This window comes from Mizuhopecten yessoensis, unplaced genomic scaffold (assembly GCF_002113885.1).
Source record: "Mizuhopecten yessoensis strain PY_sf001 unplaced genomic scaffold, ASM211388v2 scaffold10813, whole genome shotgun sequence".
Classification (NCBI taxonomy): Eukaryota; Metazoa; Mollusca; class Bivalvia; order Pectinida; family Pectinidae; genus Mizuhopecten; species Mizuhopecten yessoensis.
The window spans coordinates 351,122-367,697 of record NW_018408734.1 but is presented as its reverse complement, the minus strand read 5'-3'; the positions used below and the strand labels follow the sequence as shown (position 1 = coordinate 367,697).

The following is a 16,576-nucleotide window of genomic DNA, read 5'->3' as shown; positions in this document are numbered from 1 at the left end:
TTACCCATGTAAAATAACGTCATACCACCACATCTTACCCATGTAAAATAACGTCATACCACCACATCTTACCCATGTAAAATAACGTCATACCTCCTCACTATACCCCATGTAAGATAACCTCATATCACCACATAGTATCCTACGTAAGATAACGTCATACCTCCTCATCTTACCCTATGTAAGATAACGTCATTTATTACATTTTTGCCAGTGAAATATCGGATTCTATAAAAATATAAATAAAATATAAACTTGATAAAACTGATATCTTTCACACTGTGACAAATATCAAAAGTGATATTTTCACACTGTGAAAATATCACTTTTTGGTATTGACCAATCATAATGGTATCTTCTATTCGCTGCATTCAAAGCCAACGATTTATTTGTTCAGATTCAAATGAAGCGACGGTAGAATAAGTGGTTGTTATGGTAAATGTTTGGTACACACACTTAAGTATTTACATGAATATACAATTAATAACATTTTCCTAAGCAAGCACAACAGATAAAAGAAGAAAACGTCGGAATCGCGTTGAGTATCCCAGCCTTGTTGTTAGCGTGACGTCATTAGAATATGGCGATAATTATTACGCTTCTGATTCCCGCCCTTTTTTAATGCATTACATTTTTCATGTTTTATGCTTTAAAAATGTAATAAATAGAAAATGTAATGGTATCTTAAGTAATAACAAATATATTTCACTCGTGTGGCTAATATTTTGAAATGTTTCACTCGTGCTGCACACTCGTGAAAAATATCAAAATAATAGCCACGCTCGTGAAATATATTTGTTATTACTGAAGACACCATTAAATATCCTCTTATACCTTCTCATCATACCCTACGTAAGATTACGTCATACTTCCTCATCTTACCCAATATAAAATTAGGTCATACTTCCTCATCTTACCTTATGTAAATTAACGTCATACCTCCTCATTATACCCTATGTAAGATTACGACATACCTCCTCATCTTATACTATGTACTGTTACGTCATACCTCCTTATCTTACCCTATGTAAGATTACGTCATACCTCCTCACTATACCCTATGTAAGATTACGTCATACCTCATCATCTTACCTTATGTAAGATAACGTCATACCTCCTCACTATACCCTATGTAAGATAACGTCATACCTCCTCACTATACCCAATGTAAGATAACGTCATACCTCCTCATCTTACCATATGTACGATTACGTCATACTTCCTCATCTTACCCAATGTAAGATTACGTCATACTTCCTCATATTACCTTATGTAAGATAACGTCATACCTCCTCATTATACTCTATGTAAGATAACGTCATACCTCCTCATTATACCGTATGTAAGATAACGTCATATTTCCTCATCTTATACTATGCACTATTACGTCATACCTCCATATCTTACCCTATGTAAGATTTCGTCATACTTTCTCATTTTACCCTATGTAAGATTACGTCTTACCTCCTCATCTTACCATATGTAAGATTACGTCATACCTCCTCATCTTATACTATTTACTATTACGTCATACCTCCTTATCTTACCCTATGTAAGATTACGTCATACCTCCTCACTATACCCTATGTAAGATTACGTCATACTTCCTCATGTTACCCTATGTAAGATAACGTCTAACCGCCTCAATTCACCCTATTTAAGATTACGTCATACCTCCTCACTATACCCTATGTAAGATTAAGTCATACTTCCTCATCTTACCCTATGTAAGATAACGTCATACCTCCTCATCTTACCCTATGTAAGATTTCGTCATACTTTCTCATTTTACCCTATGTAAGATTACGTCTTACCTCCTCATCTTACCATATGTAAGATTACGTCATACCTCCTCATCTTATACTATTTACTATTACGCCATACCTCCTCATCTTACCCTATGTTAGATTACGTCATACTTCCTCATCTTACCTTATGTAAGATAACGTCATACCTCCTCACTATACCCTATGTAAGATCACGTCATACTTCCTCATCTTACCCTTTTCAAGATAACGTCATACCTCCTCAACTTATACTATGCACTATTACGTCATACCTCCATATCTTACCCTATGTATGATTACGTCATACTTTCTCACTAAACCCTATGTAAGATTACGTCATACCTCATCATCTTACCCTATATAAGATAACGTCATACTTCCTGATCTTACCTTATGTAAGATAACGTCATACCTCCTCACTATACTCTATGTAAGATTACGTCATACTTCCTGATCTTACCTTATGTAAGATGACGTCATACCTCATTATCTTACCCTATGTAAGTTTACGGCATACCTCATCATCTTACCCTATGTAAGATTACGGCATACCTCCTCACTATTCCCTATGTAAGATTACGTCATACCTCCTCATCTTTCCCTTTTCAAGATAACGTCATATTTCCTCATCTGACCCTATGTAAGATTACGTCATACTTCCTCACTATACCCTATGTGAGATTACGTCATACCTCCTCATCTTACCATATGTACGATTATGTCATACCTCCTCACTATTACATATGTAAGATAACGTCATACCTCCTCATCTTACCATATGTAAGATCACGTCATACTTCCTCATCTTACCCAATGTAAGATTACGTCATACTTCCTCACTATACCCTATGTAAGATTACGTCATCCTTTCTCATTTTACCCTATGTAAGATTACGCCATACCTACTTATCTTACCCTATGTAAGATTACGGCATCCCTCCTCACTATTCCCTATGTAAAAGATAACGTCATACCTCCTCATTATACCATATGTAAGATTACGTCATACTTCCTCACTATACCCTATGTGAGATTACGTCATACCTCATCATCTTACCCTATGTAAGATTACGGCATCCCTCCTCACTATTCCCTATGTAAAAGATAACGTCATACCTCCTCATATTACCATATGTAAGCTTACGTCATACTTCCTCACTATACCCTATGTAGGATTACGTCATACCTCCTCATCTTACCATATGTAAGATCACGTCATACTTCCTCATCTTACCCAATGTAAGATTACGTCATACTTCCTGATCTTACCTTATGTACGATAACGTCATACCTCCTCACTATACTCCATGTAAGATTACGTCATACTTCCTCACTATACCCTATGTAGGATTACGTCATACCTCCTCATCTTACCCTTTTCAAGATAACGTCATATTTCCTCATCTTACCCTATGTAAGATTACGTCATACCTTATTATCTTACCCTATGTAAGATTACGCCATACCTCCTTATCTTACCCTATGTAAGATTACGTCATACCTCCTCATCTTACCCTATGTAAGATAACGTCATATTTCCTCATGTTACCCTATGTAAGATTACGTCATTCCTCCTCATCTTACCCTATGTAAGATAACGTCATACCTCCTCACTATTCCATATGTAAGATTACGGCATACCTCCTCATCTGACCTTATGTAAGATTATAAGGTTGTTAATTCCATATTTGCCCACTTATTAGGCCAATTGGCCAAAGGCCGCAGGCCGAGGGCCAATGTGACAGACAGAGGCCTAATTACTTGGCCAATGTGGAATTAAATTATTAATGACACTTTTACTAATTAACTACTTGTATATTATTGGCCATAAACTGATTTAATTCAACAAAATTAATAACAATAATTTCACAATATTGTTCAGTTAAATTCTACCTGATTGTACTTCTGGGGAGGCATTACATTGATATTTATGGTACCTCCTGAGATATGTGCACCACTTAACAGTGAAAAGGGAAGACAACTTTGGAGTTCAGAATTCGTTGTTGAGTATGTACTATCAATATATCATCAAGCAATGGTTTGCTTAACTCGCTTAACACTTCATATCTCGCCGTTTTTTGGGGGAGCTATCGGATGCTCGATCCATGGATTGTTGTCTCCTGTCGTTGTCGATAAAGCGTTATTGAAGGTAAGGGTAGTCATCGCGGATAAGTATAAATGTATATAAAAATGCTCCGAATAATATCGCGTGCGTTCGAGTGGCGCGCGTATTAGTTTATCCCGTATTGGCCCAGGTTTGTTGGGATATTGATTGGGCACTTTTCTTATTTTATTGTCAATATGCAATTAGTTAATCAATAATACGTCATACCACCTAATCACACCCTATGTAGTTTTACGTCATACATCCTCATCATACCCTATGTAAGATTATAAGTCTCGTTAATGCCCAGGGGTGTAGGATAGGGTAATTCCATCAGAGGGGTTTTCAAATTTTGTAAAACCCGAGGGTTTGCCGAGGGTTTTGCCAAATATATAAATTGCGAGGGTGGATTTTCCCTATTCTACACTCTTGGGCATAAAAGAGTATTTTTCTCTCATTCCAACCACCAGAATCAGCTCAAAAACCATGAAAATGCGTTTGGACCTCCTTATTTTACCATATGTAAGATTACATCATACCTCCTCATCTTACCACATGAATAAAATACTTCATGGCTTAGTTACCAAATAATAATATTACATATTATTAAGAAAATTTGCAATTAACGAGTTGTCTCCAAATTAATCCCCAGGATAATGACAATGATCGACCGCAGTCCGTCATATACAGGACCGGCGAGGACTACATCATACAGGTATCAACGAACCATACCGACCACTCGACATTTGACGAGACCGATACGGGATGCACGACTCCTATTAACCACTGTAGTTTAGAACTACAAGAGGTTATTAAACCGCCACATGTAGACGTTAAATCTTCCCCAGTGGCCTCCCCTTCGCGACTGACCTCACAGATGTCCTCTGCGATGATGTCAACAACTTCCCAAAATACAATGCGAATGCCTATCGTGTCATCTTGTCATTCAATAAGAAATGAGGTAAAGTTGCAACTTCAACTTTAATGAAGAACGTGTCTTTTACTGTTCATTAGACGTTTACTTTTTTTTAAATATATAACATAACTGCTTTAGTTTACATAATGAGTTGGATGACGTATCTGCCCGAACAACGAAAGTTCTTGTGTAGGCAGTAACACTGAATCATATATTGTTCATGTCAAGGTAAGACGATTCACAACATTTGACTGTATCATAGTAACACAATGTTTGACTGTATCATAGGTACACAACATTTAACTGTGCCATAAAACACAACAATTTCCTGTATCAAAGTAAAACAATGTTGGCATGTATTATAGTAACACAACATTTTACTGTATCATAGTAACACAACATTCGACTGTATCATAGTAACACAACATTCGACTGTATCATAGTAACACAGCATTTGACTGTATCATAGTAACACAACATTGTACTGTATCATAGGGACACAACATTTGACCGTGCCATAGGAACACAACATTACACTTATCATAATAAAACAACATTTGTACTGTATCATAGGAACACAACATTTGACTGTGCCATAGCACCACAACATTTGACTGTATCATAGTAACGCAACATTTGACTGTCTCATATTAACACAACATTTGACTGTATCATAGTAAGACAACATTTGACTGTATCATAGTAACACAACATTTGACTGTATTATACACGTAGTTACGCAACATTTTACTGTCTTACTGTCTCATATTAACACAACATTTGACTGTATCATAGTAAGACACTGTATCATAGTAACACAACATTCGACTGTGCCATATGATCACAACATTACACTTATCATAGTAAAACAACATTTGACTGTATTATAGTTTCGCAACATTTTACTGTCTTACAGTTACACAACTTTTTACTGTATTACAGTTACGCAACATTTTACTGTATCATAGTAAAACAACATTCGACTGTGCCATAGGATCACAACATTACACTTATCATAGTAAAACATCATTTGACTGTATCATAGGAACACAACATTTGACTGTATCATAGTAACACAACATTGCACTGTATCATAGAAACACAACATTTGACTGTGCCATAGGAACACAACATTTGACTGTATCATAGGAACACAACATTTTACTGTGTCGTAGAAACACAACATTTGACTTACTGTCTTACAGTTACACAACTACTGTATCATAGTAACACAACATTTGACTGTATCATAGTAACACAACATTGGACTGTATCATAGGAACAAAACATTTGACTGTGCCATAGGAACACAAAATTTTAATGTGCCATAAAATACAACAATGAACTGTATCATAGTAAATCAATGTTTTAATTTATTATAGTAACACAATATTTGACTGTAACATAGAACCACAACATGTGACTGTATCAAAGTAACACAACATTTGACTGTATCATAGTAACACAACATTTGACTGTATCATAGTAACACAACATTTGACTGTATCATAGTAACACAACATTTGACTGTATCATAGTAACACAACATTTGACTGTATCATAGTAACACAACATTTGACTGTATTATAGTTGCACAACATGTTACTGTCTTACAGTTACACAACATTGTACTGTATTACAGTTACACAACATTTTACTGTATCATAGTAACACAACATTGTACTGTATCATAGGAACACAACATTTGACTGTGCCATAGGAACACAACATTTGACTGTATCATAGGAACACAACATTTAACTGTGCCATAGGAACACAACATTTTAATGTGCCATAAAACACAACAATGAACTGTATCATAGTAAAACAATGTTTGAATGTATTATAGTAACACAACATTTGACTGTAACATAGAACCACAACATTTGACTGTATCATAGTAACGCAACATTTGACTGTATCATAGTAACACAACATTTGACTGTATCATAGTAACACAACATTTGACTGTATCATAGTAACACAACATTTTACTGTATCATAGTAACACAACATTTGACTGTATTATAGTTGCACAACATGTTACTGTCTTACAGTTACACAACATTGTACTGTATTACAGTTACACAACATTTTACTGTATCATAGTAACACAACATTGTACTGTATCATAGGAACACAACATTTGACTGTGCCATAGGAACACAACATTTGACTGTATCATAGGAACACAACATTTAACTGTGCCATAGGAACACAACATTTTAATGTGCCATAAAACACAACAATGAACAGTATCATAGTAAAACAATGTTTGAATGTATTGTAGTAACACAACATTTGACTGTAACATAGAACCACAACATTTGACTGTATTATAGTTACGCAACATTTTACTGTATCATAGTAACACAACATTCGACTGTGCCATATGATCACAACATTACACTTATCATAGTAAAACAACATTTGACTGTATCATAGGAACACAACATTTGACTGTATCATAGTAACACAACATTGTACTGTATCAGAGGAACACAACATTTGACTGTGCCATAGGAACACAACATTTTACTGTGTCATAGAAACACAACATTTGACTGTGCCATAGGAACACAACATTTTACTGTATCATAGTAACACAACATTTGACTGTATTATAGTTGCACAACATGTTACTGTCTTACAGTTACACAACATTGTACTGTATTACAGTTACACAACATTTTACTGTATCATAGTAACACAACATTGTACTGTATCATAGGAACACAACATTTGACTGTGCCATAGGAACACAACATTTGACTGTATCATAGGAACACAACATTTAACTGTGCCATAGGAACACAACATTTTAATGTGCCATAAAACACAACAATGAACAGTATCATAGTAAAACAATGTTTGAATGTATTGTAGTAACACAACATTTGACTGTAACATAGAACCACAACATTTGACTGTATTATAGTTACGCAACATTTTACTGTATCATAGTAACACATCATTCGACTGTGCCATATGATCACAACATTACACTTATCATAGTAAAACAACATTTGACTGTATCATAGGAACACAACATTTGACTGTATCATAGTAACACAACATTGTACTGTATCAGAGGAACACAACATTTGACTGTGCCATAGGAACACAACATTTTACTGTGTCATAGAAACACAACATTTGACTGTGCCATAGGAACACAACATTTTACTGTATCATAGTAACACAACATTTGACTGTATCATAGGAACAAAACATTTGACTGTGCCATAGGAACACAATATTTAACTGTGCCATAGGAACACAACATTTTAATGTGCCATAAAATACAACAATGAACTGTATCATAGTAAAACAATGTTTGAATTTATTATAGTAACACAATATTTGACTGTAACATAGAACCACAACATGTGACTGTATCATAGTAACACGACACTTGACTGTATCATAGTAACACAACATTTGACTGTATCATAGTAACACAACATTTGACTGTCTTACAGTTACACAACATTTTACTGTATTACACTTACACAACATTTTACTGTATAACAGTTAAACAACATTTTACTGTATTATAGTTACACGACATTTTACTGTATTACAGTTGCACAACATTTGTCTGTATAATAGTAAAACAACATTTGACTGTATCATAGGAACAAAACATTAGACTGTATCATAGGAACACAACATTTGACTGTATCATATTAACATAACATTTGACTGTATCATAGTAACACAACGTTTGACTGTATCATAGTTACACAACATTTGACTGTATCATAGGAACACAACATTTGACTATATCATAGTAACACAACATTTGACTGTATCATAGTAACACAACATTTGACTGTATTACAGTTACACAACATTTTACTGTATTACAGTTACACAACATTTTACTGTATTACAGTAAAACAACATTTGACTGTGCCATATGAACAAAACATTTTACTGTATTAGAGTTACACAACATTTGACTGTATCATAGTAAAACAACATTAGACTGTATTATTGTAACACAACATTTGACTGTAGCATAGTACCACATCATTAGACTGTATCATAGGAACACAATATTTTACTGTATCATAGTAACACAACATTTTACTGTATCATAGTAACACAACATTTGACTGTTTCATAGTAAAACAACATTTGACTGTGCCTTAGGAACACAACATTTTACTGTATCATAGGAACACAACATTTGACTGCCATAGTAACACAACATTTGACTGTATCATCGGAACACAACATTTGACTGTGTCATAGTAACGCAACATTTGACTGTATCATAGGAACATATCATTTGACTGTATTATAGGAACACATCATTTAACTGTGCCATAGGAACACAATGTTTGAATGTATTATAGTAACATAACATTTGACTGTATCATAGTAACACAACATTTGACTGTATCATAGTAACACAACATTTGACTGTATCATAGTAACACACCATTTGACTGTATAACAGTTACACAACATTTGACTGTATTACAGTTACACAACATTTTACTGTATTATAGTTACACAACATTTTACTGTATTATAGTTACACAACATTTTACTGTATCATAGTAACACAACATTTTACTGTATCATTGTAACACAACTTTTTACTGTATCATTGTAACACAACATGTTACTGTATCATTGTAACACAACATGTTACTGTATCATTGTAACACAACATTTTACTGTATCATTCTAACACAACATTTTACTGTATCATTGTAACACAACATTTTGCTGTATTATAATTACACAACTTTTTACTGTATCATTGTAACACAACATTTTACTGTATCATTGTAACACAACATTTAACTGTATCATTGTAACACAACATTTTACTGTATTATTGTAACACAACATTTTGCTGTATCATTGTAACATAACATTTTGCTGTATCATTGTAACACAACATTTTACTGTATTATTGTAACACAACATTTTACTGTATCATTGTAACACAACCTTTTACTGTATCATAGTTACACAACATTGGCTGTATCATAGTAACCGAACATGCTGGTATTATCTATACAGAATGAGTGTGATGTCGCAGTGAAGATAGAACAAGAAGAGCTTTGCCATAAGACGCATGAACTGCCCCAACCGGCCTCCCAACAACCAGAGAGAAGACTTACCAGTCCAGTTATCCAGTCCAATGTCAATACCTCTATGGCGTTCATCGGTAGGCATTGCACAAGCGATTACTTGAAAGAGAATCGTAAGTTTCTGAAAGCAATATTTTCATCTGTCACTAACTTGGTAGTATAAATGTAACATCTATGAGGTAAATCACCTTGGCATATTTTGACCCGATTAACACATGTCAATTGTATTTCCTTCCAGCAAAGTCTAAACTTGTCGTGATCGCCGAAACTTACAGAGGTCTTCTTCAAAATCCATTGAGTGTGACTATCCGGAAAGACCACCTAGTTGATGACGTGATAAGGCTATACAGAGCGAACCCTAGTTTTGGAAATCATCACATACGGGTATTTATGAATTGTGATGGGTATCCGTCTGATCAAAGCAATGCTATCCCAGCAGGCACAATGTTTGTTATGTTTTGGCGAGAAGTATTGCATCGGTTCTTTCAGGGAAACCGTGAATATGTCCCTGTTGTTGACCTCGACATGGACGAAGAGTTTTACGTCACTATTGGTAGGATACTGTATCATGGACTGGTGCTGTTTGACTACTGGCCCGTCAGACTGGCACAAGCTTGCACAGCGGTGATTTTAACGGAGAAATGTTCAGACAGTCAGTTAACCACATCGTTCTACAATGTCATGTCCGAATCGGAGAAAAAGGTAGTGAATGAAGCTAAAAAGGAGATCAGATCAAATATCGCAGAGTTTACACTTCCAGTGTTGAGAAACTTATGTAGAACGTTGCGTTTCTACGGAAACGTTGTGAAACCGCAGCCGTGTACATTCGATGATCTGATTCTCCGACTGGCTCGGTACTACCTAGTGCGGAATTCATACTGGGCTCTGTCTGGGATCAGTGCGGGGTTCATATCAAGTTTCTCTGGAAATCTGCCGGTCATTACCGAACACGACGTGTTCAAGTTGTATGCCCGACTGTCGCCAAATGCTCTAACGTTATTCGAGAAAGTAAACTTTATTTTTAGCCCCACGGAACATAACACGTGTATAGATATGGAGGAGAAGCGAACTAAGATGTATCTTGAAGTGGCCATCATGAAAATGACGACCGATCAAATGGCCCGGATGCTGACGAGGTGGTGCTATTTTGACTGTCTGTGTGCGGACCAGCTGTACACGCGGTTCCATCCACAGTCGGTATCCGAGCCGCCGATGTTTGACCCGGACACACGCACCTTAAACGTGTCGTCTGTATACAGCTCCCAGGAGGAATTCACCGCCTTACTTATGTCACGATTAGATGAGTCTGTTGACGTCACAGCTGACGTAGTCATCGTCTAATGAAAAAATTGTCTTCTGTTGGCATTAACACTAAAGCAATAAGGAATTGCGTCCATTTGCGTGTTTGCAACATCAAGCCGAATTGAGTACGAAAAAGTCCACTTACTGATAAAGTATAAGGAACAATGATCATATTGGTAGCAAGAACAATGATGTCCTGACGGATGAGGTTTAACATGTTTGTATATAATTTCTATGTTTAAATATTTCTGGATCTAATTTTTATGTTCAAATTGAGGCATCTGTGTATATAAGTTGAGGTATAAAAGTTAACAAACAATAAATATTTCTCTTTAAATGCCATGTTACTTTGGTTGTATGTTTATTTCTGGAATACACATGATATTCAATATGAAATCAGTATGTAACCTTTCTCTGCGATGATTGTTAATGAAGTTTTATATATCTATATACACCATATGCATGTATATTAGCAAGGTAATATAATGAATCGAATAGGAATGAACGTTCTTCTCTAAGATCCAATTGGTGATTGATTTGGAGGCCTATCCGAATTTACTGGTTTGACATCGAGAATGTGCGAAAATGGCGTGTCATTTTTGTAGTAAAATGTAGCGTCCGATGAATGTATATAGAATAAAACGTATTACTTGCTTCGCTAATATTATTCTGGCTTCGTTTATGTATATCAGACTCCGTTAATGTATGTCTGACTTCGTCAATATGTTTCTGGCTCTGCTTATGTTTTCTGACTTCGTCAATATGTTTCTGGCTCTGCTAATGTTTTCTGACTCGCGTGGATGTAGATATCAAGCATAAAAAAGGCGTAATGACTTTCCGCTTGGATTCAAGCTGATCATCGACTTACAGCTTTCGAAGACAAGTGAAACACAAGACGCCCAGTGCTAAGACTTCTTTAGTTTGTGTTGAATGTAGCCCATGTGCCTTACATCAACTTACAAAAAGACCATAACGACGGCGAATGCGTTTTGCTTGTACTTATAGATTTTTTTTCGGGTATACTTGGGTCGCGCCTCTCAAAAACAAGAAAGCCAACACCGTATTGGACGCTTTCAAAAACAATGTTTGCGGAAAGAAAACCAACTTTAGTCAGATCCGATCACGGAAAGGAGTTCCTGAACGACTCGTTAAAGCGGTTTTGTACATAAATCAATCGGCGCCACACACACAGAGCAAGTCACAGTGTTTATAAAGCTGATTTTACCGAATCATTTATAGATCAGCTGAAAAATACTTTGTATAAGTACTTTCACTCGAAGCAGACATACAAGTTCACCGACGTATTAATAGACCTCATTCGAAGTTATAACAGCAAAAAACATTCGGGTCTGTACAGTTTGGCTGAGAGGATGACGAGCCTTCTAAGAAAATAATTTATCAGTTTAGAAAAGGGGACCAAATGAGATTGAATTTGAAAAAAAAATCGAGTATCGTCACGAATGGTAGCAGAAGCGGACCGGAGAAATATGAAATATTCGTAGTTGGTCACAGGTTTTACCGTTCATAAAACTCCCGTGAATAAAGCTTAAACATTCGATGGGAATACAGGGATTTTTTACGGTCACGAATTGGAGAGAGTGAATAAAGAATAAAGACACGTTTGGCAGTTAGAAGAAGTTTTAAAAACGAAAAAGGTTAAAGAAAAGAAATTAGCATTAGTTCAAAGGTTAGGCTTGCCAAAATAAAATTAATTTTAGATCGATGACGACTATATATCCCCGAAAAAAAGTACATGAATAGGACGCTTTTTAACGCATTTAAATCATCATCATGCCTATATATCACGTTTGTCTGATTTGCTCTATCTCAATCTTTCACTAAGAAAAGTAATATAAAAGTCATAAGAAGAAGACATCCGAACGACACGTCACATTATACGCATCAATTTGATGCCCCATCGAAAAAACAGTCTACCTGCCGCGATGTCGATCGAAGGAAAGCAATAAGTGATTTACCCGTACACATGTTACGAAAGATTACGCCAAAACGAGGAACAACCCAAAGGGCGCGTTTAACAAGGTATACTGTAAAGTAATAACGATTATAACGATATCTGAGAGGCGTCAATCCCGAAGGCACGAACACTTCCCTGGCGGCTCTCGCAGACGTTAAGAGTTGGACTAGTAATAAAACATTTCCGACAGTAAAAAGACAACTGGAATAGTTGTGTGCAGCTAAAGGAATGATATCTCTTGGTGACTTGTTCAAACTGACAATATCGGCTGGCCTACGTATCGTCGTAATTTAAAGATTAGCGAAATTGTAAGTCTCCGAGAAAACGAGATTTTCTAAAAGAAAAAACACTGTGTGATACATGGCAGATGTCAGGCAAGGTTTTTATTCTATCTTCATCCATTGGCCGTTGGTAGAACCTCAAATAGTAGGCGACACGCGTACGAGTGACTCGTTCTTCGGAGGCACGCTAGTCTAGTGGTAGGACGCCGGACTCGTGACCGAAGGGTTGCGGGTTCGAGTCACGACACGGCACTGTGTTGTATCTTTGAGCAAAACACTTTACTCCGCTTGTTTCAGTCTACTCAGCTGTAAATGAGTACGTGGTTAGGCAGTGCTAGAATGGTTGAATGCTAGCTATTAGCGCCGAAATGGCAGCACCGGCTGTATATGCTCCCCAAGGAGTTGAGAAAGATATTGCTGGTTGCAAAGGCCCTATAGCCACGGATTATAATTTGTGACCCGCTCTGAGACGACCTACGAGCTAGGTTTTGATAAGTCGGTTTATATGAACCTTGATTTATTATTATTATTATTACAACAAAATTAGCTACCGGAAACTGCAAATATGGGTAAACAAAGACACCCCATTGAAAATTTTCCCTTCTATTCTTTTCTTTTAGTCGTTCATTTCAGTTGTTGAATGTAGTCGTACATAAATCTATTTTGCATTTAGCAAGATAAGACTCCATTTTATTGAGAGAGAAAAAAAAGAAACTTTAAAAATATAAATATTTGTTTTGTTTGTGTACATATAAATGTAAACAAAAAAGTAATATACAAAGTAGAATCGTAATGGAAGCATTGGAAGTTATGAACTTTAAAATGTCGATAGTTATCTCATACGTCACTTGCAAACATCCCTTCAATTCCTTGAAATAACCATAAAGCTCCCATATATGTTCCAACAAAGTAAGTAGAAGCAACATAAAATTGAGATAGCATTATGTTATATGCAGTTTAATATTTGTTTTAAACGACTATCTAATTTCTCACTGTTCCAGAAAGAAAAATGTTCATCTTTACAAAAACTAGCTGAAAAATTAAAGTGACCTCGACCTGTCCATTTTGCCCCGGAAGGTTATATGGCGTGTATGTGGCTGTCAAAACGAAAGTAGAGGCTAACAGTATCTACAGTGTATATCAAATTGATATATTGGGACAAATTGGATCTTAGACAATATAACCTATAAAGATTCTTTATAAAATGGCAGTAGACAGTGCAAGAGTACTTATCTTTCACCAAGGTAGCCTGGGCTATAAGTTAAAAAGGTGAGTGTATTAGAAAGACAATTTTGAAATAAATTGATGTAGTTGAGATAGCGAATTAAACGATGGATATTGCAGTCCATCCGGAAACATTAGGTCTTATTTCAAAAGAATTGTAATCTGGCCACGTATAAAATTACTATGTTGCTGTAAAAGGGCGTTAGGACTTGTATAAGTGGTCTTGTGAAAAATAATGTTGCTTTTGACACAAACACGCCAATTGTGTTTCTTTCTTGGTTAGATTTGAATATTTAAAACGCTGCTTAAAACGTTGATATATTTCATTCATATTCTTAATCAGTCGGAATCAAAGGCTTATGAAAATTCAAGTTGTGAGAAAATACATAAACATGTAGACTTTCATTATTAGTTCCCTACTGGTGTAACCGGGGGGACTATAGTTTTCCTCTCCGTCCGTCTGTGTACGAACGTACGGTCGTACGTACGTACGAACGTAACACCAATGTTTGTCAGCGCCATAATATCTCGGACAAGTTTAAATTTCAGGGTTGTTAGGTCAAGGTCAATGTCACCCTTACTATTTTTAGAAAATCCTTATCATCGCTCTAGCGGCTTCATTCCTTGAGGGATTTAGATCAAACTACACACAATTACAAAGGATAAAAAATATCTCGGACAAGTTTGAGTTTCAGGGTTGTTGGGTCAAGGTTAAGGTCACCGTTACTAATTATAGAAAATCCTTGTCGGCGCTCTAGCGGCTTCATTCCTTCAGGGATTTTTTTATCAAACTTCACAAATTACAAAGGACCATACTATCTCGGGACATATTTGAAATAGCATGCAAACATTATTGTTTAGAAACATTAGGATACCTACAGACAAAATATAACTTTCAAGTTCAAGGGGCCGTTATGCTGTTAAAAGAGCAATAATGAACTGAATTAAACTGGATAAGTAATACATTATTACACATTGGTGATGATAATCACGTCTCTTAATCCACCTTGCTGGTAATTGATTTAATACCACAAAAGCAACAAAATATAACAATCATTTTATTTTATATAATTCCTCTGTCATAATACTAACATTACAATTTCTTGTATTATTATTACATTAAAATCAATAACAAGCTAATTGTATACTTTTCATTTTCCCAAATTATCACCAAAGGGCACCAATTTTCTAAATCATTACATTGTAATAGCAAACGGGGGCCGGTAGGGGACATGTATTGCTTTAGCAAAACTCAGTATGCTTGTTACTTCTGTTTGCATCTTTCTCATATTATTCTATATGTACATGTAAGTGACTGGGCTGTTGGTACAAAGCTTTTGAAAATTGATTAATGTCTGGTAAAAAACATCAGCTGTATTACTTCTGCAACAACAGGAAAAGATAAAATAGTCATTTTTTGTTTTGTTTATTTTATAAACATCTGAAAAGAGCAAAAAATAACACAACGAATCTAAGTTCTAGCATATGGTGCTAATCTGATTATTGTATCTCTCTCTCTCTCACGAAAATTCGCCATAGGATAATCTAGGGATTCATTTTTATCCAATAGCAGTAAGAATATCCTCTTTTCACTCATATTTCACGGTCTATTGTTATGAAAAAATCAAAAGAAATGTAATGGGGTACTATGAATTTATTAGAATTAACTGCCTGCTTTGTGTTGGATACTTGCAACTTAAAAAATCTTTTCAAAACCACTGGAAAATGCTGCAAAATCGCACCAATAACACAATTAAGGCGTTTAAATGAAGTCGGGGCATTATTCTTCTGTAAAATAGCACTATAATCCCGTTACACATGCCCTGTCATGGTTATATTTGTTTACTACAGTTTTGTATTTGCTAGAAAATAT

The 16,576-nt window shown here is 35.6% G+C and overlaps 1 protein-coding gene across 1 annotated transcript in view; it reads left to right on the top strand.

Moving 5' to 3' along the window:
- Window positions 1–11,855, top strand: part of LOC110462617 — an 18,835-nt gene extending 6,980 nt beyond the window's left edge. Inside the window, exons 4-6 of the mRNA XM_021516653.1 lie at window positions 4,544–4,852; window positions 9,851–9,998; window positions 10,160–11,855. Of these exons, the coding sequence (XP_021372328.1) occupies window positions 4,544–4,852; window positions 9,851–9,998; window positions 10,160–11,262 (1,560 nt within the window). The 3' untranslated portion in view covers window positions 11,263–11,855. The remainder of the gene's footprint in view (window positions 1–4,543; window positions 4,853–9,850; window positions 9,999–10,159) is intronic.
- The last annotated feature ends 4,721 nt before the right edge of the window (window positions 11,856–16,576 follow it).